The sequence below is a fragment of the Dendropsophus ebraccatus genome, chromosome 7 (genome assembly GCF_027789765.1).
Source record: "Dendropsophus ebraccatus isolate aDenEbr1 chromosome 7, aDenEbr1.pat, whole genome shotgun sequence".
NCBI lineage: Eukaryota > Metazoa > Chordata > Amphibia > Anura > Hylidae > Dendropsophus > Dendropsophus ebraccatus.
Genome location: NC_091460.1, coordinates 36,257,139 through 36,284,593, shown reverse-complemented (window position 1 = coordinate 36,284,593; position 27,455 = coordinate 36,257,139). Strand labels below are relative to the sequence as shown.

At 43.9% G+C, this 27,455-nt stretch overlaps 1 protein-coding gene across 2 annotated transcripts; it reads right to left on the bottom strand.

The window, feature by feature from the left end:
• Nucleotides 1–1,898: 1,898 nt before the first annotated feature.
• LOC138796737 (signal peptide, CUB and EGF-like domain-containing protein 3) lies at nucleotides 1,899–16,812 on the bottom strand. 2 transcript variants are annotated; one of them, XM_069976385.1, is made up of 9 exons: nucleotides 16,643–16,812; nucleotides 15,672–15,797; nucleotides 11,569–11,704; nucleotides 10,543–10,631; nucleotides 5,990–6,053; nucleotides 5,429–5,517; nucleotides 4,200–4,312; nucleotides 3,937–4,093; nucleotides 1,899–2,211 (listed from the first exon to the last, which is right to left on the bottom strand). In XM_069976385.1, exons 1-9 carry the CDS (start codon nucleotides 16,692–16,694, stop codon nucleotides 2,087–2,089), a joined length of 951 nt encoding a protein of 316 aa, XP_069832486.1. In that variant the 5' UTR covers nucleotides 16,695–16,812; the 3' UTR covers nucleotides 1,899–2,086. The 2 variants fall into 2 exon arrangements, with proteins under 2 accessions (XP_069832486.1, XP_069832485.1); XM_069976384.1 differs by having other exon boundaries at nucleotides 2,118–2,397.
• Nucleotides 16,813–27,455: the final 10,643 nt, after the last annotated feature.

The window sequence follows — 27,455 nt, the reverse complement described above, 5'->3', positions numbered from 1 at the left end:
CTGGGGTTTCTTCCCACTGGGGGTGGGTCGGCCTGCCTCCATTGCTTCAGCCTGGGCCTGATGGGGCCCAGGTGGGGTAGGTATGGTGTGTGTGTGGGAGGGGGGGGGGGTCAGGTGGTGTAGTATGCTTGTATGGAGGGGGTCTGGTGAGGGTGTGTGTGTGTGTGTGTGTGTGTGTGTGTGTGTGTGTGTGTGTGTGTGTGTGTGTGTGTGTGTGTGTGTATGTGGGGGGGGGGGTCAGGTGGGGTAGTGTGTGTGGGTGTCAGGTTGATTTCAGGCTGGAGGGGAACTTAATTACTATGGTGGGTACAGCAGGGGCATTATTACTATATAGGGGCACAGCAGAGGGGGCATTATCTCTATATGGGGCAGTATGTCTGCCCCAGAGACTGTGTGCACAGGGGGAGCTGTGAAGGAGCTGACTGGGCAGTGGTGTGCAGCACTACTAATGACAGTGACCCTGACAGGAGCCCAGAGGCGGTGGCTGCCTGTGTCTGCTTAGCTGCAGTTATTATGAGTGGCGACAATAGATCTGGGCTAATAGAGCGGTCACTAGGTTCTGCACTGGGCTCCTTCGCTAACCATTTACGACGGCACTCAAGGGACCGTGCCCCGGATGTTTTTGGACACTAGCAACGCCCCTGGTGTGAAGGTCTATGGGTTACATATGTGCAGCAGAATTTTCATTCCACTGTGTATATGTAAGCCGGCCCCTTTATCCCCCCGTTGCCCGCAGCCCCAGGAGCATACTTTACCTTCTCGGCGCCGCAGCACTGATTGGCTGATAGGGAGCAAGGGGAGCCGTAAGCCTCACACACAGCCGCAGCGCTGAGCAGGTAATGTATGCTGGGGGTGGTTAAAGGGGCTGGCTTACATATCCGCAGTGGAATGAAAATTCAGCTTCGGATATGTAACCCATAGACCTTCACCCTACATGGCTCCGCAGCGGATTCCACTGCAAACCTGCAGCATGAAATCCGCTGCGGATCCAGTACATGTGAAGCTAACCTAACTGTGTTGGCGCTTATTACATCATATTGAATTATGATGCAGGGAATTCCGACAGTTCTGTCCATGCCAGTCTGCCTATGCAACATGGGAATGCAGCCTAAGTTAACAACCCCGTAACATGACGTGACCATTTTTTGCATATTTTATTAACCAGAAGAGAGCTGTATGCCTGTATGAACGCACCTCCAAACTATATTAATCGTGAGGATAGACAACTTTATTGGATAACAGAAGATATCCAAACAGGACACCATAGTCTCAAAAAACAATCGCTGTGAGACAGACAAAATAAAGACGCCACTGACCTGATACCTTCTCTGTACCTGTAAGACCTTAAGAACGGTAAGTACAAAAAGATTTAAATGCAAAGTCCAGGTACAAAGGTCTCTGTGGGTGGGAACTCTTACAGTTCCTTAGATCTTACAGGTACATAGAGGTTATCAGGTCACTCCGGCTCTATTCCTGGACGCAGGATTAGGCCATATGGTTAGTTGGTATTTTTGAGACCATGGAGTCCTGTCTGGAGATTTCGTGATTTTCTGTTTTCCAATCGATCTTCATGGTTAATATTATTTGGAGTTGTGTTCTTATAGCATACAGATTTTTTTCCTTCTGGTTAATATTGTATATATTGTAATATTGTAGATTTGTATGTACCGAGCTGCACTCCACATATTTAATGGAGTTGGTGCCTCCTCTTCTTCTAGTTTCTTCACCTTTTGTGTATTAGTTGCCAATATATCTCTTTGCTCTTTTATGATAAAATACAAATAAAGAGCTTATTCATTTCAAGGTTGTTTTTTCTTCTTTTTTTTACATTTCACTCAAAAATACATTCTCCGGTGTAAATGTAATGCATTTCAAGAAAGACCAACTACAAAAACATCTCAATACCAAGGCTTGTTTATAGGGCCATATCTATAACACAGGTTCCTATAGGTACTTAACCAAAAAAGATGAAAAATGTGTCCATAAAACATGCCCTCTGTCAAACGTATAAAGTAGAAAATGTCTTTACAGACAACTATAAATAATACCCCAGGTCTACAGAACGAGAGAAACCCTTAAATAAAGACTATTCACAGGCTGTACAACATAAATGAACATAGGAGAAGTGTGGTTTCCGTAGAACTACCCACCGCTCACCATCCAGTGTATATAACTCAGTCACGTGCCACCATCCAGAGTACAGAGTCCATCCTGTAGGGAGGACCAGCATGTGTTACCATCCAGCATACACAGGTTCTGCATCGTAAGTAATTCCATAGATGGTACTGGAAGGTCTGCTCGAGGTTAGAAGAGGAGACTTGGAACTGAAACCTATGACCCTTCTCTCCGACATCTGTTTCTGCTTTCGAATAATGTAGATCACACCAAGAATTATTACTGGAGAGAAAAACCCAAATAGAACACATTACATATTTAAAGTGTACCCCTAGCTTTTTTTTAGTTTTTTTTAAAGAATTCAACAGGGGTTGTGATCACAAGCAGTTTTGAAATATATTCGCTTTATTTATTAGGCTTTTTGTGTTTAAACCAATGTTTTACCAAACTGAACCATGCTCCCTCCATGACAATATTTGGTCTTTTCTCTGTTAAAAAAAAAAAAAAAAGACAACACAGGACGTCCAAGTCCTTTGTGAACTCATGCAAGGAAAGAAACCTGTACATCATGCAGGTGGTATATCATCTAAGGGCATTTAACTTATTAGTAATATTAACAACTCTGCATGCTTACCAGGAGACAATGCTGTTTATGTAACAATTCAATCTGTATAATTTTACTGTGTGGTTACATAGATTTTGGTGCTGTGTGACAGGAGAGCTGACCATACAATGCAAGCACCCCCAGTATTCTCGGCTACTAAATGTGGGCATGCAGTAGCTGCACAGTGAAGAGAGACACCTAGTGGCCATATGTATAACATTGATTTAAACAAAGTGTGTATATTGCAAAACTGCTTTTGATCTCAACCCCTGTTGATTTGTGACAGTGCCTCTTTCATGGCCTTATACTGTACCTAGATCAAATAATATCTTGGGTTATGTGGCCAATATACAGATTAGCAAGTATTTCAAGTATTTTTTTATTTAAAGGGGTTGTCCAGGCCAACATCTTTTGGATATGTATGGGCATCTTAAAGAGACTCTGTCACTAGGTTTATGGTGTCCTATCTCAGGGTAACAAACTAGTGACAGAGAAGCTGAACAGAATGATGTATCACTTACATTGTTCTGTGCAGCTGATTCTGAGATATCCTCCTGAATAACATGGACAATATTTAGAACTCTTTATTATGTGCATCAGCTCAGTAGTCCTCATTCATGAGAAGTAGAAAACTCCGCCCACCAGCTGCTGATTGGCAGTTATCTATCCTTGCTGTGTATAAGCAGTCAACTGTCAATCAGCAGCTGGAGGGCGGGGGGAGGGGTGTGGCAAGAATCCTATTCTCCTGCATATTAGAAGAACGGCTGAACAAGATGATGTAATTAATATACTAATCTGTTCAGCATTTCTGTCACTAGTTTATGCTGCCCTCATGTAAGGCAACACAAACCTAGTGACAGATTCAAGTCTAGATAAGAAGCAGATGTCTGGAATGGTGATTGAGGAGTTCACCATCATTTGTCTTTAGGCTGTCCATATACGTTCGTGAAAAGTCAGACAAAACCGCTTTGGTGCAACCGACTGACTAATGTGTAGGGAGCCTCTCGACTCTCCTGACAGATGATAGTGAGAGAAGGGTGGGCTGTGACCCTATGCTGTCACCAGAGCCGTCTGCCTGCAGCTTACCCCTTCTCTTTCCATGAACATTGGGCAGAGCTGGACATTCACATGTATAAAGAGATCGAGACTGATATCTGTCAGACAAAAGAAGGTTAGTCCTCCTTAAGAACATCGTGAACACAAACTTCTCAACTTACCCACTGCACAAACTATAAGCATGATGATAGTAAATGGTGCCAGCGTGCAGGAGTCTCCTTCCTTACGCAAGAAGGTCTCCATACAATAACTTGGCTCCGTGCTCCCAGCAGGGCAGAAGGCATCTTCAGGACAACTGATGGGATTAATGTCCGGGCTCTGAGAAGGAGAGAAAACATTTTTAGAAGTTCAGGAAAGTTGATGTAGGCCACATACATGGATTTACTATTCCTTCTATATACAACCATTGCCCTCGGATACTTACAGGACAGTAGTGACCTATAGGACACACTTCACAGCGTTCCCCTCCCCAGTTGATCTGGTATTCACCATCACGGCAATACTTGCACCGGTCATCTCCATGTCCTTTATACATGCCTACGTAGGGGAGTAATACAGATTTATAGTACAGCAAGAACAACAGACTCCACAGAGACGCTATCACAGAGATAGCAACCCATCGGTCCAACACCTATTCCTCCCATCCTCATTCACATAGGGGCTAAGATAAGTGTGCATGTATCTTTAAGAAGGTGTCTGCAGCCAGACAACTATGGTGGTGCTAATGTCTAGGGGACATTTTGAAGATCAGTTGCTGATCCTTCTCTACCCAAATGCATAGTTGCCAACAGTCCCAGTTTTGCCGGGACTGTCCCGATTCTGAGGAGACAGCCCTGGCAAAACTATGTCCCGGATAGGTCTCGGAAAGCTTCACCCTTGCTGTGGGAAGCCCCGCCCTTCAAGCAGAGCAGGAAGAGGAGTTCCTGGGGGACCACACTGGTGAGGTAAGTATAGCTTTTTTTTTGTTTTAAATACAGATGAAGGGAAAAGAGAATGCTGAAGGGGGTACTGGTATGATGATGAAGGGACAGGAGGGGGATGATGGGGGAAGTAGTATGATGATGGAAGGGCAGAAGGATGAAGGAGGTAGGAGTATGATGATTGAGGGGGAAGGAGGATTAGAGGGGTAGTACTATGATGATGGAGAGGCAAAAGGATGAAGGGGGAAGTAGTAAGATTATGGAAGGGCAGGATAATGATAAAGCGGTAGTAATTTGATGATGGAGGGGCAGGAGGATGAAGAGGGTAGTAGTACGATGATGAATGGGGACCTGAAAGTGGGGGGTGTAATATACTGGGAACCTGAAAATGGGGTGTGTAATATACTGGGGACCTAATACTGGGGTGCATAATGCTCCTTTTGTATTGTTCTGACTGTAAATTCTAACTGGAAAATTTTGAACCCACACCCATGATAGGCCACACCCCACTGAGACCACACCCACAGTAAGTCACACCCCTTTTAACGCTAAAGTGTCCATGAAAAAAAAAAATTCAAATGTTGGCAACTATGCAAACGCTATCTGTCTGAAAAGTCATCTGGAGCCAGATAAATTTATAATGCAGGCTTGTATTGTATATGGCTGGCTATAAAGCAAATCATGAATTATTAAAAATTATTATTGATAAATATAAAATAAATTATATATTTACCTGGGTGACAGATGGAGCACTCTACAGAGCCAACCTCCAGAGATTCCTGACCGTCAGGACACACTGTGCAGAGCGGACAGGAGGTTGTGCTGCAGAATAGATATAAAATAAATATGTTGCACTCATCGGCAGATAGCTAATAGGGAAAAACAAGTAAAAAAAATTATAAAATCAAGTTTTCCTTCCTCCTCTACACAAATGATATGCATGACTCAGTGATGAAAGTCAATAAAGAGGGGTGGGTGGGGGAGGGAGGGAGCAGGCGTGCATGCTGCAGCTCACCTCCACGACTCGAGCTTAGAAGGAAAATATACATTTTATAACTTTGCAAACGACAGGTATCATTTATTTTATCCCCCCTCAGTTATCTGCCCATGTCTGCAGCTCTGAGCATGATATACAGATGACAGATTACCTCTAAAATAGCGCCAAAGTAGGAGCTGTAGGATATCCTAATATAGTATAATGCAATTATATTTATTAACCCTAACCATAGCCTTAGCTATAGTATGGAATGCTTTGTGTCATATTACTGTTACAAAGGACAGAAAAAGAAATTACTTGCAATATGTTCCCCTCGGACAAGGCTCACACTGCGATGCACTCTGTTCAGATGCAAAGTGACCTAAAAAGGAAAGACAGAGACCATCAGAGCAGTTTTCCCATTCATCAAATAATCCACCACTCCGCTCTAAAAGCAGTGGTCAGACTGCTGCACATAGACATACACATATAAAGCTAGAGAGATCAGTAGTGGATTACAATAGGGGTGTGACCACCCAAAAAGACTTATACTTTCAGTGGTGTACTGTCTCCTGGCTACACTTCCGCCATGATTTGCCAAAAAAACAGTTTTTTTATGGCAATTTTGCACAAATCAGGACATCATGACGTTATCTGTCCTGTACTATGAACGCCAGGCTAGTGCTGCCATAGTTACAGTGAGGTGGGGGGGGCGCAGGCTTGGTGAACAGCCCGGCGCCTATGGTAAAGTTAATCCGCCCCTGATAGAGATATATTAAATATCTACTGCATAGGATAGAGATATACTTTATATCTATTGTATAGCATATAAATATATACACATATATAAAAAATATATAAATCAGACAAACTGCTTTTAGGATACTACAAACAGAATAAAAGACAGCGCTCCATAGCATAATTCTGACAGGTAACAATGGTGAGTCAGTAATGGAGGTTCTCACCTAGTGGAGCTGTGCTAACTGCAAGGCACAACTCTTGAGTAAGCATGCAAACAGAACCGCTGCCACTCCCATATGATCCTCATAGGAATAAGCATACGACCATACACCTCCTCTCCAAGTATGGGTCAGCTGGGGGCAGGTCCAATGGAAATAAGGATATTTACCATAAGGTAAAAATAAATAACCACATTATTATTCAGACAACGCATTTCAAGACCGGTCTGGTCTTTTATCAAGTGTCACTTGATAAAGAGACCAGACCGGTCTCGAAACGCGTTGTGTCTGAATAATAATAAATGTGGTTATTTATTTTTACCTTACGGTAAATATCCTTATTTCCATTGGACCTGCCCCCAGCTGACCCATACTTGGAGAGAAACTGCTTTTAGAGCACAGAGGCGGTCGTAACCTAGACAACAGGCAGTCTGCAATTGTGGGGGAAAAAAAAAAGCTGTCACAAAAAAAAAAAAAAAACTTGACAAGTCAGAAGAAGTAGTCAAAAGTTTGTATCTATAGATAATGGATCAATAGAATGAGTGGGGAGACAACATGCTCCCCGCTCTGTGTAAAGGCATGTCCACAATGAGGAATAGGCAAGGAATTTCAAGCTGAATCCGTGGTTAATTTTATGCTTATTCCTCTTGAAGTTCCGCCCATAAAATATGTATAGAGCAATGTCCCATTGTGTTCAATGGGATTTCCACTCTTGTTCACGCGGTGGAATTTATGCACGGAATGTTCTGCCGCGGATCTGCTTTCCGCCCAAAGAATTAACATGTCAATTCTTTGGGCGGATTCCGCTAGAGAAATCCCATGGAAGTCGTTGGGGCTTTTAATTTCAGCTTAAATTCCACACTAATTCCACCAGAGCTGAAATTTCAAAAGCAAAAGACTTTCATCTTCAATCCCTAGTGTGAACATACACTAAGTGAGAAGAGACTTGCCCCATACACTTTCATTATGAGCCTGTCTTCTCACGTGACACAGAGTCGGGGGAGGAGTGCATTGAGCCAGGCTGCTCTCAGGTCGTTCTCATGATCAGTCACGGTCTGAACACTCACACCCAGACCGATGAAAACTTTTGACATATCATACGTTTTGTGACAGCGCCCTTTTCAGCTTAGCTACATTAGAAATAGCTTGACTTTTAGCCATAGGAAAGTTTCTATGTTTAAAAAAAATAAAAAAATAAATCGCCCCATTGATAGCTACATATAAACAAGCATCTGTCCTGTATGGTGCCCTTAGTGAGTCTCCCTCGGTAACACATTCCTCTTTTTGACTTGAAAATTGCCCCAAGACTGATATAAATTCATACTACCACCAAGACATCTGACTCCTAGAAGACAAACATGAGTCATAGGATCTATTCATCTCCATGTCTGGCCCCATATTTAAGAGTAAGGTTAATGTATTATCCTGTGACTTTCTGCACTGCTCATTGACAGTGAGCTTTATGTACTTCAAATGTGTCTGTATAGCATGTTCTGAATCCTATTCTCCATAAAGAACCTCTACACATTCAGGTTTAAAGTGACTCTGTACCCACAATCTGACCCCCCAAACCACTTGTACCTTCGGATAGCTGCTTTTAATCCAAGATCTGTCCTGGAGTCCATTCGGCAGGTGATGCAGTTATTGTCCTAAAAAGCAACTTTTAAACTTGCAGCCCTGTGCCCAACAGCCGGGGCTTAGAAAATCTGTGCCCTAACTTTTCACCACCCCTCCGTCCCTCCTCCCCACCCTCTTCATCGTTAGGAATGCCACTGGAACATCCCTGTCTGAACACTGCACAGGTGCCTTAACAATCCAGCCCATGTGCCATGCTTACACAGGTGATGAATAGGAGGCAATCTGCCTGGAGCCTTCCGAATGATGAGGAGGGCGGGGAGGAGGGACAGAGAGGTTGTGTCAGCCTAATGCATACACAATCTAGGCCAGGGGTCCTCAACTGGAGGACCGCGGCAGCGCTGCTCCCTGCACAGCAAGTAGATACCGAGCGGCAGCAGCACTGAGAGGGGAAGCCATTGGCTCCCTCCCTGTCAGTCACCTCTCACTGGCCGCAGCGGTCACAAGAGGCCGCACTCCCCCTCTGGTGTCGGCGCCGAGTGACGTTCCTGCACCAGCAGGGCGTGCGGCCTCTAGTGACCGCTGCAGTGCGGCCACAGGAGGAAGAGAAGAGGACGCGCAGGACTTATATTCACCTAAGTGGTTTCTTTTCTTTTATGCTATATATGGGGGGGGGGGAGCGCACAGGGGGGCTATATACAGCGGGAGAGAGCACAGGAGGGCTATATACACTACAGGGGGAGAGAGCACAGGGGGAGAAAGCACAGGTGGGGGGCTATATAAAGGGGTAGAGAGCACGGGGGGCTAACTACTGGGAGAGAGCACAGGGGGGCTAACTACTGGGAGAGAGCACAGGGGAGCTATATACAGGGGGAGAGAGCACAGGGGAGCTATATACTACAGAGGGAGAGAGCACAGGGGGAGTATATACTACAGGAGGAGTGAGCACAGGGGAGCTATATACTACAGGGGAGAGAGCACAGGTGGGGCTATATACTACAGGAGGAGAGAGCACAGGTGGGGCTATATACTACAGGAGGAGAGAGCACAGGTGGGGCTATATACTACAGGAGGAGAGAGCACAGGTGGGGCTATATACTACAGGAGGAGAGAGCACAGGTGGGGCTATATACTACAGGAGGAGAGAGCACAGGTGGGGCTATATACTACAGGAGGAGAGAGCACAGGTGGGGCTATATACTACAGGAGGAGAGAGCACAGGTGGGGCTATATACAGGGGGAGAGAGCACAGGGGGGCTATATACTACAGGGGGAGAGAGCACAGGGGGCTATATACTACAGGGGGAGAGAGCACAGGGGGAGAAAGCACAGGTGGGGCTATATACAGGCGGAGAGAGCACAGGGGGGCTATATACTGGGAGAGAGAGCACAGGGGGCTATATACTGGGAGAGCACAGGGGGGGCTATATACTGGGAGAGCACAGGGGGGCTATATACTGGGAGATCACAGGGGAGCTATATATTACAGGAGGAGAGTGCACAGGAGGGGCTATATAATACAGGAGGAGAGTGCACAGGGGGGCTTTATACTACTGGGGGAGAGCGCACAGGGGGCGAGCGCACAGGGGGGCTATATACTACAGGGAGAGCTATATACTACTAAGGCAGTCACCCCCTGTGTACCTAATTTTAAAGGGCTGGTGGAAGAGAAAATGACATTTTTCCCACTAATAAGCAGCAATTCTGTATGTAAATAGTTCAACAACATTTGTGAAAAGTAACAAAACACGTTTCCTATTGATGTTCTGCTCGGACCTTCACCTGACAAAAGACCCCGGTAAATGGACCTTCACTAAAAGTTGTTGAGTACCCCTTCTCTAGGCCATGGCCATTTGGCACGAGGCTGCCAGTTTAAAAGTTGTTTTTTAGGACAATAACTGCATCACCTGCCATACGGACCCCAGGACAGATGTTGGATTAAAAGCAGCTATCCGAAGGTACAAGTGGTTTCGGGGGGGGGGGGGGGGGGGGGGGTCAGATTGTGGGTACAGAGTCACTTTAATTCCTAGAAAATCTTTGATAACATCAATTGGCCGTAAGTGAATAGAAAGTGACGATCTCCAGAGTCTAGTAGGTTTGTCTCCTACTAGATCTCAGGGCACATTATAGAGCCAAGGCCCAAACAAGGATCCATAATAGGATCCATAATAGAACTGGTGATTATCTCTTTAGTACATAGAGTGTCTTGTTCTTGTGTTGGGGGACTGGTGGGCATGTTGCCGCATCACCTCTGTGTATCCAGTGGTGAACATGGAAATGAATGTATATAAATTGGTGCTGGGCATCACTATAGTAAATGTTCATGGATGATCTTACCTTTCTCACATGGCATACAAGTCACAGATGCAGTCTCATTTGTAAAATACCCAGGCTGGCATGACTGGCATAGTATACTTCCTGATGCACTGTATGATGAAAAATAGAAGAATACTGCTCAAAGATATCCTCTGCTGAATAAGAGACACCTAGAAGATAGAAGTCATGGCACATCCAGAAAAAAAAAAAAAAAAAAAAATGCTGCACCAATTTTTATTGCAAAAATTGTAATGCATCTGTAGTGGTATACTGCCTTATTCAGAGGGGCTGCCATGTAATACTACATCTGTCCTGTAGAGGTCACTGTAGGGACAATATATGGGTAGCATAACTTCCTCTGGTGATCATAGCTGATCGTTGGGGCTGCACCAGTCAGCTTACCGCCATCTTTGTGATAGAGCCTCTAGAAAGAGAACCTATCACCTGTTTAGCAGTATATTCTTAGAACTCTGCACTGTATCATTCCCTGGTTATTCCTCCTGGAAATGTATAAATACATTGACAACTGGGCATTACCATTGATAATAGGATGTATCCTGACAGTGTCTCAAGTGACCCAGTGCTGATAGAGTGAGACTGTATAAGGATAAACCATATTTACAGGAGGAAGGGCGATGAGTTTCCAGGAGGAATAAGAGGAACTTCACAATGCTAATTTTTAAGTTAAAAAAAAAAAAGTGGTGCATTTCAGGAAGGCTAATGGGTCCTCTTTATAAACATGGCCGCTTTGTTCCAAAAGCAGCATCTTCTCTGTCCCCAGTTTGGTTGTGGTTATGCAGCTCAGTTTCATTAAAATGAATAGAGCTGAATTGAAATACCACACACACCCCTGTGGTGCTGTTTTCCAAGAAAGTAGCTGTGCCTTATCTAGTCCTCGATAACGCCTTTAAGAAAGAGGTTAAAGTATTAGGCCGGCTTCACACAGCTGTACTTTATAAAAAGGCAAAGTAATCCTGCTAAATGAGCATATTAGGAAATATTTCTTAAAAGTTTTGGACAGTTGCATAAATATAAAAAGTTTCTTACTTGCTATAAAGTCCATGAGGACATGGCAGACACGTGACCTGTCCGTCCTGTGACTGGTAAAAACCAGGCATACAAGGCACGCAATCTGATGAATTCACACAGAAGCCATTGGAACAGCAGAAACATGACTCGGTATCTGGGGAAAAAGGAGTAACTGTTATATAAATACACACAATAGGCTCTTCTATAAGTATATATCCATATAGTATCTATAGAGCCCAACTCAGTGCGGGTCTAGACACTCAGACCCAGACCCATGTCAAAGGTTTTTAAAACACAGCCAGGTGGATATATGTCACAAGCAGCAGGACAGTCAGCAACATAAAGGAGTTACACAGACTCTACCACAGACACAACAGAAGGGAGGAGGAGGCTGTACACATGTTTTAGATGGAATAACTTCTGTGTCTTTACAGAGAGCAGATCACACAGTCTGTATACAGAGTAAAGGGGGCACTCATGTAAACTGTGCAGAGGGAGGGGGAAATCCCACACATCAGAGTCAGATTACTGTAGAAAGAGAAAGCCGTACAAGAATCCAGCGACATCCTCAGCTACAAAAGAAATGCAAAAATCTTACAGGGAACAGTACAGATAGTGGTGCCCCAATGTCCAGAAGAGCTATAGGCCGGCATGAACGCCATAACAGTTCCCTTCCCGCTCATCACACTTCCCTACACATATCCTGGGCAAAGATTTCATCTGCTGTTGTAAGACATCAGTCACGTGTACCACCATGTCTCAGGTTCACTGGTCACCTAATCACAGCTTTATATCTGGACTGTGTAGTCCACCCACAAGTGACTGCAATGAAGGTGGCAACACAACCACTGCAGACCAATACATAGTTGGGCCATGTTCACACAATGTTTTTTTGTTTAAATCTCGGACGTTGTTGCAATTTGCAACAACGGCCGTGATTTACCTAAAACATACGTTGTATTGTGAACGAACAGAATCCCAGCTGGAGCGTATACACATAGTATGGGCTCCGGCCGTGATTGCATCCAGCCACACGGAAAACTGACATGCTCCCACATCTGAATTCACCAGAAGTGAAGTCTGCAGTACTGGCTGGGATGATCCTCGGAAACATCGACCTTTCTGTGACCCGGCTGGGTGACAGAACGGCCGATGTTATATTAGTAAGGCCATGTTCACAATTTGTATAAGCAGAATTAGCACTAGTGTCCGTCTCTTAAAGGGATTATCCAGCGTTAGAAAATCATAAGCACTTTCTTCCAGAGACAGCACAGCTCTGGTCTCCAGTTTGGGGGTAGGTTTCGCAACTTCGTTTCATTGAAGCGAATGGACCTTAAAGAGTGGTGGCCATGTTGTTCTAACGCTGGATAACCCCTTAAAGTCCTGTCCTCTATTTCTGAATTGCACAGAGTAATTCAGGAAAAGCAGAGAATGGGATTCAGGAGGCAGCAGCTCCTACTTCTGGAGCGTTGTGGAAGCACTACCTTAGGGAATCCACAACCTGCCGCTTGAGGCAAGATGCTCAGCTTGCTTCATGGCAAATGTGACCCTGACCAAAACCAGAATTAAAAATGTTGAGGAACAAGAAAAATATGTAAATTGTTGGATAAGTCCTTTAAAGTTTCTATAACCCCTCATGTGAGAGGCAGTAAGGCATCGGAGACAGACAAGCATGGTGTTGGGAGTTGCTCCTGTTCATCCTTTCCTTTTTCTGTGGTGGTGACTGGAGTAGTCGCCTTCTTACTGGTGTTTCCATAGACTCATCCTTTTTATTGTGGTGACCAGGAATGATGTTGCCTCTTTTGATTGTTATGTTATCTGTAACTCGGCAGGATATTGCAACTGGAACATAACTTACCTCAGGTACGGGAAATTGCATATACTGTTGGATTAAACAAAACTACATAAAACACAGAATTTGCAATGGAATATTACAGGCTTTTAAGTGTTGCTGTGATTTTAGGTGACTTGTCCTGTGTGTACATGAGGAGCAGCACTATATGTTGTCACTCTCTGCAGTGTGTGTGTATTCCCAGACACACCTCCCTCCTCCATAGACTTGTATTGCTTATAATTTGATCCCTGACTTGACAAGTTGTTACCAGGAAAGCTAATTCGTTGCTAAGATTTTGACTGAATGACCTGTTAGCAGGAAGGAATAGGCTTGATAACAGGAGCAGGAAGCATTTTTGTCTGGTAAGATATATAACAAAGTTTCTTATATTGACTTGTACTATTGCTCGATGCAAAGTTTGTTGAAATGACAAATGGTTATTTAAAAGGTGCACGGCATCTCCTCTTTATCATTGATGTGCAGGTAATACATGATGTCTTGTTCTGGACTTTTTGGCATCCCTTCCTTTTCCTCAACTTATAGATGGTATGGGGTACCCATTCTCCTCTTCAGGATTTCTATAGGCTTCCACTCCATGTATCTCTTGCAATTGCAGCTGTCTAATGGTTCCCAGACCTACAATGCTCAACCTTCTCCCGTGGGAACAGTTTTCAACATCTTCCATATGGTCTTTAAGTTTAATGTTTTCCTCTAAGGGTCCATTTACACAAAAAGATTATCTGCCAAAGATTTGAAGCCAAAGCCAGGAATGGATTTGAAAAGAGGAGGAATCTCAGGCTTTCCTTTATAACCTGATCTCTGTTTATAGTCCGTTCCTGGCTTTGGCTTCAAATCTTTGGCAGATAATCTTTCTGTGTAAATGGACCCTTATGCTTAGTTTACACGGAGCGATAATTGGCCCGATCAACGATTTCGAAGTAACAATTGTTTTTTTTTATAACGATCAGCGGTACGATATATCATACAGAAAAATCGTTTTGCGATCGTGCGCCCGCAGCCCGGCCCGTTGCAGGACGGGGATGTCGAAGACCTGTGACGCGGAGCAGGTAACGTATGCTTGTGGCCGGGGCAGGGGCGATCGGAGCGGCGGCGGGGGCTGCGGTTGACCGTGGGGCCGGGCTGCGGATGAGCGGGGGATTTTTCCGTACGATATATTGTACCGTCTAAATGATGATAGTTATTAAAAAAAAAAAATCGTTACTTCGAAGTCGTTAGTCGTGCGATCGGGCCAATTATCGCTCCGTGTAAACTTAGCATAAGTCCCATATATAGGTGTGAGCCCCTGCAGTTTCAATGGTTAACCCTTTGTGGTGACTGTTGCAGTTAGTGCGTCCTAGATCTCAGGAGTCCTTAGCAAGAAGGGGCCACAGCTCTCATTCCAAAAATGAAACCTTACCCATCATAGCGTTATGGCGGATGCTAGTGATATGCAATAAGGTTACAAAGAAGCAATGTGAACGGTGACTAAAGGCAGCTCTTCCCCTAGGTTTGGAAATTTACCTTGTCTGACAAGTATGGAAAAGGCCAGGAAGAGCAGTCATGGGAAAAGGGTCAGAGGCACTTCATGTGTTGTTATTAGTAGAATTCCCCTGGTTATTCTCTGTAATGTCACTGTGGGGGAGGTTTCTGCATCTGATCGAATCCCTTTCATAATCCAGAGTCAGGTGATTAAAAAGGGAAATACCTTAAAACCAAACAACCTCTCCTACACACACAGAGAACCACCGGAATGAAAATCCACACGTTTACCCATTTCTGAAACATCGCTATTAGAAATAAGCAAACTTGCCAAAATTTTCAGTTCGCAGAACCCGAACAATCGGTATTTGAATCCTGCACGCCTGAAGGTGGATGCAGCCCGAGGACTACCTGTGGCCTATGACGGCATCCATGTTTTCCCAGACTCCCTAGGGCCGCATTCAACTTTCCAGCCACCAGTTATCAAATGCTGCACGATTGGACTCAAGCATGCTCCAGTTGCGCTCCTGTCTTCAGCTATTGCAAGACTACAGTCCCCATCATGCCATGACAGACAAAGCTTTAGCTGTCCAGTCATGATGAGAACTGTAGCTGCGCAACTGCTGGAGGGCCGAAGGTTCTGGCAGTTTTCAGTCTGACAACCAGGTCTAATATTAAGCAGATACCTTCTATTCTGGGGTGGCACTGCTTTTGCAAGTAGATGTGCTTTTTTAAATCCTGGATAAACCTATTAATATCGCCATGTGTTTATAATGTGTGTATTATATAATGTTATGTCCTTACTCACCATTGTTGGAGTGTGTGCCGGGGGCGCAGGCTCCACAGTCACTGGTGTTTACGGACGTGCAGTTGGCGTCAGGCGTAGACGTTAAAGGGTTGATGGTTGTAGAGAGCTGACAGACAACCGCAGCAGCTGTGGGACATCATGAGGACATGGCAGTCAGTGCAGGAAGATGATGCTGCCCTTGGTTGTTAATCTGAATCAAGTGACTTACATTCAAAGGCATGGCCATAGTGGTCTATACTGATCAGCCGGAACACTGAGGTTATGTTTACACACCATAAAAAAGGTAAAATGCAGCAGTAAATTGAAAGTAAAAACACAGCCTATATATATATATATATATATATATATATATATATATATATATATATATATATATAATGCGCTCTATTGAAGTCTCCCCCCCCCCCCATTTGTTTACATACAGTTTTTTTCTCTTACCTAAAATTACAGCCGTATTTTTGTTTTACTTTTCGGTGTGAACATAGCCTAAAAAGGTTAGGCTAGGTTCACACTGTTTTTGCAATCCGTTTTTTTCATCCATCTTTCCATTGACTTGTATGTTAAAAAAGAAGGATCCATTGTCAGGTGGTTGCAATGCTATGGCTGATCAGCACTTACATCACGGCATCTTTGGTTGCCAGACATGAACAATTTAATGGCACATTACCAGGCTGCATGTAATGGTGGTCATGCTGTAACATGATGTAAGTCGCACAATACCAAACTTTGACAGATTTTAGGTCACAAGTCGCACTGGACTTTACAAGCATTGACCTCAACCAGCGTGTCGCCATAATAAAGCACAAAATTTACTGTGTACCCCAACACACAGCACCACAAGGCAGTCCAGTGTAGCAGAGCGGAGATTGTTCCTTGCTACAGTGATATCACAGTGTGTTCTATAAAGACTTATCCTGAGATAGATAGATAGATAGATATATATATATACCCCTGGAAGGAGCAGCACTCACCCAGTAGCAGGCAGAGAGCAGGGAGCCTCCAGCAGAGCGGTGTAGTCCTCATGTCCTCAGGACACCAGACGTTGTGGATCTCCAGGAGTTTCTCAGCTACCAGAAACTAGTAAAACTTCCTCCTTCTCTCCCTGCAACTTCTCCTGTTCTGGATGTGAGTCATCACCTGACTGAGATCATGTGCTCTGCCCACAGCTCCTAACAAGCTCCAGCACCAGGACTGGACCCCTCCCCAAACCATTGTGTGCCCACAACTACCTCTTCATTTCAATATTCATGACCTGCATTTACAACGCTATCGCACACTGTATCATTATAACTTTCTAGGAAAAGCCGGGTAACTATCGGACAGTATTCCGCTGACTGGACCTCATGATGAATGCTGATGCCAGGAGCTTCAAGGTCCGGTCCGCTGGATACTGCCCGTGCACGGACAGTATTCTGCGGACGTGTGAATGGCCCCTAAGTGGTGATACCAGTGGCGAAGATAGGGGTTCAGTCTGGGGGGGCGAGTGAGTCTCAGTGGGCTCCCAACCGATTATGTTACCCATAGGGAACCTCAGTAGATGACCATGCTTTCCGAAAATTAAGTGTAGCTTCACACACTGTATCGCAGTGTATTTTCTGCTGTGATACGCAGCAGATTAGATCTAAATAACTGAACACAGCATCAAATCTGCTGCAGATTTTCTGCATATACGGTGTGTGTGTGTGTTTGTACCCTAAGGCTGGGTTCACATTACGTATATTTCAGTCAGTATTGTGGTCCTCATATTGCAACCAAAACCAGGAGTGGATTAAAAACACAGAAAGGATCTGTTCACACAATGTTGAAATTGAGTGGATGGCCGCCATATAACGGTAAATAACGGCCATTATTTCAATAACAACAGCCGTTGTTTTAAAATAACAGCAAATATTTGCCATTAAATGGCGGCCATCCACTCAATTTCAACATTGTGTGAACAGATCCTTTCTGTGTTTTTAATCCACTCCTGGTTTTGGTTGCAAAACTGACTGAAATATACGTAGTGTGAACCCAGCCTAAGGGTACGTTCACACCTACAGGATCTGCAGCAGATCCGCAGCAGATATGATGCTGTGTTCAGTTATTTAAATGAAATTTGCTGCAGATCCGCAGTGTGAACGTACCCCTAAAGGGTATTTTCTACTACATTATTCACAGTGAACAGGGACTGAGAACAGTGGAAAAGACTAAAAGAGAATGGAACCAAGTTGTAATACCACAAACAACATAGAGGAAGCCGTGGCGCTGTTTGTGTTTTCTAATTAGGCATCCATCCATTCTTCTATCTTCTAAGGGTCCCTCTATGCTCTCATATAGTAAAAAAGCCACCATCTATACCCTAACATAGTAGATTATCCCCCCTTGTTCCTCCATATAGAAGATAGACCCTCCCTGTGCACTCCCATATAGTAGTCAGTCCGCTCTGTACCTTCATATATAAGTTCAGTCTCTCTGTGCATCCATATAGTAGTTAGGCCTTCTGTGCCCCAATATAGTAATTATTTCCCTCTGTTTCCATGTAGTAGTAGTTAGGGCCCTCGGTGCCCTCATATAGAAGTTAGACTCCCCTCCCCCTGTGCATCTATCTAGTATTTAGTCTGTGCACCTTCCCCCCCCCCCCCCCCCCCAAAAAAAAAAGGTAGTATCCTCCATGTAGACATCGCCTCCAGCACCATCTCATGTAGGTAATCCCCCTGGTGTGTATTCCTCATGCAGCCACCCCCTTCCCCAGCAGTAATATCCCTTGTAATCCTCCTGGTGGTTAGACACAACCACCACTGTTATTGGACTCTACCTGTAAATTAGGTACCCCCTTTTCAGTTAGCCAGCACCCCCATAGAAAACATCCTTCCCAGGATTAAGCCCCACCCACCCACATAGGTCTCCTCCTCTATAACTAAGGGGAAAAAAAACATACTTACCTGCTGTGCGGTTGCAGTACTGTTGTCTTCTGATGTCAATTCTCTCCCTGCTCTGTGAGCGCACGAGTGACATCACTCCCGCAGCTCTAAGGGAGGGAACAGCCTCTTGTGGCCACAACAGTGATTGGCAGGGTAGAGAGCCAAAGTTCTCCTCACCTTGTCAATTACCATGCAGCATTCAACTGTATGTTCTCCTTAAATACATGCACATACAGTTAAATGGTCAGATACAACATTTTGTAGCCGTGTGGGCCCCCCAGGAGCACTGGTTGCTGGCCAGGGGCCACCTACAGCCAATAGACATTTGTTAAGTCTGTCTGCAAAAGCTATTGCTTTTAACAGAATTAACTGGCGAAATCTTCAGTGGACCCCCTGCCTGTGTGGGCCTGGGAGCTGTCGCCCCCTCTGCCCCCACCAAATTACGCTACTGGGTGATACATACAGCGTTGCCATTTACCTCTCTTCAGCTGCATATACTATCGATGTAGGGGACCATAGAATGTATGTACAGAAGCATGGACTTCTATCAAAAGGAGAACATCCTGCTCCTGTATACTCACTGTGTAATATTGTATACACTGTATGCCTAGCCAACAATCATAGAGCTGGAGAATGTGCATCAGCAACAATGTATACAGCATTTAATGGGCACCATGTAATCTTTCCTTTCTCCTGTGGTGGCGCTGCAGGGAGATTGAACACGATGTCAGGTTCTCTATCAGGCTACATATGGTCACTGGAGATTTCCTTGAAGTTTGCAATTGGATAAACACTGGGTACGAGTTTCCCCTCGGCTCCGACCCTATAAATAGATGTTAGAATTGCAATAAATGAACGGGTTTTATTACCTTCTTAGTAATTGTTGTGATTTCTATCAAAGAGATGAAGGCAGCCGCCTCCTTAATGACTGGTGTCCTATAATCTGGGGAACAATGGCGGCCGTATCACAGAACATTGAAGTATTGTGCTTATCTATGAAGTATGAAGATACAATGAGAGAGTGATCAGCTCCCTGCAATCTGGGCTGTGTCCTCTAATAACAGGGTCTCAGTATAAAGGCCCAGAATTTAGCAGCCTATATTAACTCCCGAAGGACTGGCTTATTTGAAGTTGTCAATATAAGTGCTTATTTTTTTTCAGGGTCGCTATCATTTTGTGTGTTTTTTTGTTTCACATCATTCTATGTGCAGAATAAATGTATGATGCATAATGGTTTATAATAATGGAATCTGATGCCTTATTGCCTATCAGTGTTATACCTGTACAAATAGGAGCACTGACCATCTCACTAGGAAGGTAGGGGCAGAGTAAGTCTCCATTCTCAACACTGAGGTGGGACCCCCATATAGCAGACATGTATAGCATATGGGAATATCAACTTAAAGGCCAAAATAACCCAGTTACTACAAGCTGCTGTATGTCCTGCAGGAAGTGGTGTATTCTTTCCAGTCTGACACAGTGCTCTCTGCTACCACCTGTGTCCGAGACAGGAACTGTCCAGAGCAGGAGAGGTTTTCTATGGAGATTTGCTACTGCTCTGGACACTTCCTGACATGGACAGAGGTGGCAGCAGAGAGCACTGTGTCACACTGGAAAGAACACATCACTTCCTGCAGCTGATAAGTACTGAAAGACTGGAGATTTTTAAATTAAAGTAATTTACAAATTAATATAAATTTCTCCCACTAAACATGAATGGATTAATCAGATCAATAAAATTAAGAGGTTGGAAGTTTTTTGGGGGCAGGGAGGGAGGGTAGGTTTATCAGGATGTGGAAAGATTGGGCCTGAGAAGAGATAGCATACATTTTCTATGTATGTAGTTATTTTATTTGGGAAAGTTATTGTAAGTTGAAATAATTTGTATTATAATGTTCCCTTTTCTTTTTTTTTTTTCTCCCGGCTGACCAGGGGAGGGGCAGGGGTCCTAGGGTTAAAAAGGTTTTATTTTTGTACAATGTATGTAGTTGCTATGTTAATGTTACTATTGTTACTATATATTGGGAAAAATTGTGAAAAGAAATAAAGAATTAAAAAATATACACATATATATATATATATATATGTATATATATATATATATATATATATATATATATATATATATATATAACTTTCTGAAACCAGTTTATTTGAGAGAAAAATAAAACTTTAAAGGGATTGTACAAGTTTAAAGAAGAGGTCTTATCGGGTTTTTTTTTGTTTTTGTTTTTTTTTTTAGAAACAGCACCACTCTTGTGCATAGGCTGTGTTTAGTATTGCAGCATTCAATAAAAAGGGGATGAGTAATACCAGACATGGCCTGTGGTCAACAGTGGCGCTGTTTTGATTTGACTCTCTGGCATTTGACTCCCTAGAGAATTTAGATGCCGCCCTATGGAGTCCTGGAAAACATGAATGCAGCCATCAGCCTTGTGGAGAACATTGTTTAACCTGAACAGTTTGGCTTCTCCAATGTAACATCACAACTTATTTTAGTCATATTATTTGTGTGCCATAACAAGAGGACTGCAGATAGGTGAAGGTCTGACACCCAGCACCCCACCAGTCAGCAGGAGTGCTTGGTGTCAGACCCTCCCCTATATTGATAATCCATTATTCCTGGGAACCCCCTTTAAGCTGTTCTGCTGTAGTTCGCTCTGCCAGCGTGCGCCTGGTTATTACTGTGGGTTATTGGCGTTGAATTGTATTATGGCTTCCCCAGTAATATGAATTGCGCTCTTTACATTTTCCTTATAATTTCCTACATTAATTATAGCGATGAACATTCTGAGCGGCCGTCCTGCTCATGATGGATGTCAGCTGAAGCAGATTGGAAAAGAAGAATATTGACGCAGCCGTGCATCACTCAACTTTACTGCTTTGTCCTTGCAAAATGGACATCGATCAGCCATATCAATAAAACCATCTGCCAAATACTGGGTAGGCCCCCTCAGGCAGTATCATGGACTTCAGTCAGTATGGAAGGAAGGGGGAAACTGCAGCCATCCAGCAGTTGCAAAACTACAATTCCCATCATGCCCAGACTGCCAAAGCTTCAGCTTTGGCAGTCTGGGCATGATGGGAATTGTAGTTTTGCAACAGCTGGAGAGCCAAGGTTCCTGATCCCTGGGTCATGTGCCCAGTGTGGGAAAAATATACGCTGCTTTATTGCAGATTAGATTTCATGGCTAATTATGTATTTATATACTAGGAAAGTCACGTCCCTTTACAGATAATGAACCGTCAGCCGAGAGATAGAGGGACAACTTATTGCTATTCCCATAGCATAACCTGTACCCCATGTGGACTCCATGACCCAAGTAGAAATATCAATTCTAATGAGAAAATTACATTTACCCATCATCCTAATGAAATAATCCAGTGGTATGCCGCCACGTGCCCCTCTATCACATTACATAATAGGTTCTGACTGACAAGGCTTGCCTATAGCTTTGGTCATAAACATGGTGCACAATAGAGGCCTCTATGTATGTCCAATCAGGGGGGAAGCAACCATATCCTGGCACCTGAGGCTTGTGACCACCATTACTATTAGCTGTATAGCTATAATTTAGCCATAGTACAGCACTATTGCTCCCTTTATGGGGCTGTTATTTAGTTGCTGCACAGGGTAGTCCAAAATAGGTGGGCAGTATAAGTAATAGGGTTATCGGGGGACATTTATCAAACATGGTGTAAAGTGAAACTGTCTCTGTTGCCCCTAGCAACCAATCAGATTCCACCTTTCATTTTTCAAAAAGTCTGTGAGGAATGAAAGGTGGAATCTGATTGGTTGCTAGGGGCAACTGAGCCAGTTTCACTTTACACCATGTTTGTGTACGGGTACGCCCTGGGTCGCCTAGGGGTTAAATTGAACTGTCATTTAATTTTTTTTGCAGAAATCAATAGTATAAGTGATTTTAAGAAACTCTGTAATAGGTTTTAATAGGCAAAAAGCCTTTTTCTGTACTCAAACAGCTGTTTTCTAGCCCCCCCCCCCTTACTTCTTATCTGTCCTTTATCAGGCAAAGGAGGAGCAAATTGAAGAAGGGTAGGCTGAGTCTATTATAACCTATGAAGGGGGGAAGGGCCAAGGGGGATGCGTGAGCAGGAAGAAGAGACAAACAACTGTACAGTTTGCACAGAAAACGCTGGATTGAGAGGTCAGAAAGGTCACTGCTAGTCTGGGAACTTGGGGAGAGAAGATTGCAGGATGATGTTTTGTACAGCCCTGCTTTTCTCCTCTCCATGCTCACTCATCCCCCTCGGCCCCTCCACTCTCTATAGAGGATAATGGACACAGAAATCCTGCTTCTTTTGTAGTGAAGGGGGAGGCTGCAAAACAGCTTTTTGAGTGCAGAAAGAAAATCTATTGTTTAATAAAATCTAATAAATAGTTTTTTTTTAAAATCGCTTGAACTATTGCTTCCTGAAAAGCGACATTTAAATGACAGTTACGCTTTCAGTGGCACTAGTACTTGGTTACTGTATAGTCTCTTATTTATGGAGTGAATGGTGTTGGCACTAACCACATGGAAGTATTATTCATATATCCTATTGCCATGCCATATGGTACAATTATTGGTGCATTGCATGGTTGCATACTGCACTGTAAGAGGTGGAGGTGAAAGCAGAGGGTACCGTTCAGGGTCCTTAGCTCCATGTCTGGTATATATACAAGTAATGTTGATATTCTGCTTGCTGTTTTTCTTATAATGGAAGACGTTGTGAGCCCAACTCAAACTTGCTCATATCTGATCGTTCGGTATTTGAAAACCAGTAGCGAAGTGGTATCCAGCTCTAGGAGTACAGGAAACCATGTATCAAGCCATAGACTGTATCCATGTTTTCCCAAACAACCTAGGGCTGCATCCAACGTCTTCAGCCGCCGGTATTTAAAGTGACTCTGTACCCACAATTTGCCCACCCCAAACCGCTGCTTTTAATCCAAGATCTGTCCTGGGGTCCGATCAGCAGGTGATGCAGTTATTGTCCTAAAAAACAACTTTTAAACTTGCAGCCCTGTGTCAAACTGGCGTGGCCTAGAGTGACTGTGCATTAGGCTGGCACAACCTGTCCCTCCTCCCTACCCTCCTCATCATTAGGAATGTCCCAAGCAGGTATTCTCCCATTTATCACCTGTGTGAACACGGCACATGGGCTGGATCGTTAAGGTACCTGTGCAGTGTTCACTGCAGAGGAATAGGAAAAATCCTGCCAGTGTCATTCCTCATGATAAAGAGGATGGGGAGGAGGGACGGATGGGTGGTGTTAGGGTACAGATACTCTAGGCCACAGCAGTTTGACACGGGGCTGCAAGTATAAAAGTTGTTTTTTAGGACAATATCTGCATCACCTGCCGAACGGACCCCAGGACAGATGTTGGATTAAAAGCAGCTATCCGAAGGTAAAAGTGGTTTAGGGGGGGGGGGACAGATTGTGGGTACAGAGTCTCCTTAAATACCGAACAACCACACTTGCGCTCTTTTCTAGTTGTGACATTTTATGCGCCTTTAATTGGAGGGGGTAAAGATGGAGCTGCCACTGTAAAACATCCATTTATTATTGGATTTGTAAGACTAGTTCTGGTGTATCACGTGGCATGCCTTGGCTGTTTAGTGACATACCCTGAGAATGCTACCTTGGGTCCCCATGACCCGGGGGGGAGAAAGTGTGTGAGGCTCTATAAAGGCATTATCCAGGATTGGATAACCATGGCTGTATTCTTCCCAAAACAGTGCCACTCTTCTTAGTTTGCATGTGGGTCTGTTGCTGTTGTAATACCACACACAACCTGAAGGTGGCGCTGTGTTTGGAAGAAAGCTGCTATGTTTTTCTAATCCTGAATGCTGGGTTGTGGGTTGCAGTGTAACCCCATTTAATTACATTGTAGTGATATGCAGAGTGAAGCACAGCAATTTGTGAGCACATGACCCAAGTCAAGCCCAAACTACTGTCCAGAGTCCAATCTAGATCTGTGATCTTGCCTTTTGGATGGGGTGATAAATATTTAGATTAAAAGTTAGAAGAAAAAAAAAAGTGAATAAAGTCTATGCTCATCAAAGGGCTAACAATAGTGATGACCTCTCTTCAGGATAGGCCATCAATATCTGATCAGTAGGTACTCACAATAAGTCGGAAACAGACAGCGCCATACATTGTGTAGTGGCCATCCTGTGTCACTGCAGCTCCCCTCTCATTCACTTCAGTTGCTGCTCTACACCTATGCACTACAAGCCTATGTTCACAAACAATCATAATGACAACCATTGTTAGTGGACGGTTGTCATAACACACACAAAAAAAAAAAGGTAATTGTTTTGTTAAATGACGTCCGTCCATTAAAAACGGACGTTATGACCGTGTGAATGTAACCTAAGGGTGTGATAAGGAGTAAATCAATGTAAAATACTTCATCCAAAATTAATAAATGGCTGTCTATGTACTAAATGGGTGTCTAGAGTCTGCTGGGGAGCTGCCACCTGTCACTGTGTGTAGCGGTATAATCCGTCATAGTGCACCATGTTTTCCACAGCCGCTTTACACCTTCACCAATATAAATAAGATAAATGAATACAGATCGTCAACAGTTATTTATGTCCCACTGGAAGCCTATAAATAACCAGCACCTTACATCCAGATGACTGACATCTCCTCCATTAACATAATCTCTCTCCTGCCGGTAGTCACATTTACACAACCAGCACTGCCGAGAGGCCGACACAAGCCGCCATTCATAGAGGACACTCATCATTCAGATCACAAGGCTGGCTGCATTACACTTCAATGTGATTATTCTCACTTTGAGGAACTCCACCCATAATGCTTTGCTCCACCACATCACTGGCCATAACGTGATCATAAGAAACTGATTTTCCCTCACTGCAGGCAAAAATATCAGCACAGGCCTTAGCTTCACTAGTCTACTGCCTACAAGCACTTAGGTATCTTAAAGGGGTTATCCAGCGCTACAAAAACATGGCCACTTTTTCCCCTACTGTTGTCTCCAGTTCAGGTGTTGTTTGCAATTAAGCTCCATTTACTTCAATGGAACTGTGTTTCAAAACCCCACCCAAACTGGAGACAACAGTAGGGGAAAGTGACCACGTTTTTGTAGCGCTGGATAACCCCTTTAAGTTTGTGTGCAGTGTTACAGCTCAGTGCTATTGAAGTGAATGGAGCTGGCGTAATACCACATACAACATGAGAACAGGGGTTGTGCGGTTTTCGAAGGAAAGGAGCTACGTTTATCTAATCCTGTAATGTCCATGTGATAGACTTACAATGGGAGTCACAAGGAAACAGCAGGGATAAAACATGCTTAGCAAGTTCTGAGCTCAGGAGTCCCAGCAGATGGGGCCCCAGCAATCGGCCAGCTATCACAGGCTAGAGCATAAGTCTCCAAACTGCAGCCCTCCAGCTGTTGCAATACTACATTTCCCATTATGCCTGGACAGCCAAATCCAAAGCTTTAGCTGTCTGGGCATGATGGAAGTTGTGGTTTAGATACAGCTGGAGGGCCACAGTTTGGGGACCCATGGGATAGAGGACAACATTCAATATGGTAGGTGGGAGCCTAGTGTGTGAGGATAAAACATGGTGTAAAGTGAAACTGGCTCAGTCGCCCATAGCAACCAATCAGATTCCACCTTTCATTTTCCAAAGAGTCTGTGAGGAATGAAAGGTGGAATCTGATTGGTTGCTAGGGGCAACTGAGCCAGTTTTACTTTACACCATGTTTGATAAATCTCCCCCATTGTTTATACATCAACTCCAGCTGAGCGGCAGCAGTCAGGGGTGACATGCCAGGAACTGCAGGGCTGTCTAAGCTATACAGTTCCCGGATCCATCACTGCCACACAGCAGGACAAATGTGAAAGCCACTCTTCAGGATTGGTGGACATCCCAGCAGTTGTACCATTTCCACCAAATCAGTTATGATATATACATTTAATATACCATAAATCCTTCTTATAGACAAAAAAACTGTCAACTCTGCACAGCCGATACATGGCAACATCTGGGAGACTGCAGAAAGAAGCTTAAAGGGGAACTATCAGCAGGTTAGACAAATCTAAGCTGCTGATAATTTCCTACTACACAGGAGACGCTGAGGAGGAAGATATGTGTCTTACCTTCCTCCTTTGTGCCGTTCCATGCAGTTAGTTGTGTGCTGCGCGGCCCGGTGACACTGTTAGGAGCACTGCCCACCTCTTTCTAATGATGCATTTTCAAGAACACAGGAAAATGCCTTCATTTTCCTGTGCAAAGCGTCAAATAGGCCTACCCAAGCTTCCTAAATAGGCGAAAAGGCTACTATGTGTCGGCTTGTCCTAACAGCTATATAACAGTGTCAGTGGTTTGGAACATGAAGCGTAGCAATGTTTTCCCATTATAGTTCAAAGCCACATCCACACTTTTACCACTTTCATATAACTTCATATATACTTTCATATAACAATGTTGGAGAAAACAGCCTAACTGCATTATATCATCATGTTCTCACATGGCAGGTGTATGGTAGGAAGTTTGTGCAACTTAAAATCCCTTCCGAACACTGGATTAAGGCTGGATTTATGGTGAATGGGATGAAGGTTGAGGTATCCTACACAAGTATGAGCTCAGCTAAATGGTTGTGTGTTTAACAAGCTTGTTGACCATTTCCAAAGCAGAGCAGAATTGTGAGTGCAGCTCTGAATAAACAGCCCCCACAGAACTGAATTCCACTGTAAGTAAACACGACAGTAATGGTTGCATCCATATATGAATCTCTATGTTCACAAAGGAGATTATATATATAATCTCTATCTATTACACACACACACATTCACATGTTACTATGACATAAGAGTGTGTAAAGAAATAAGTCGCCATACTGCAG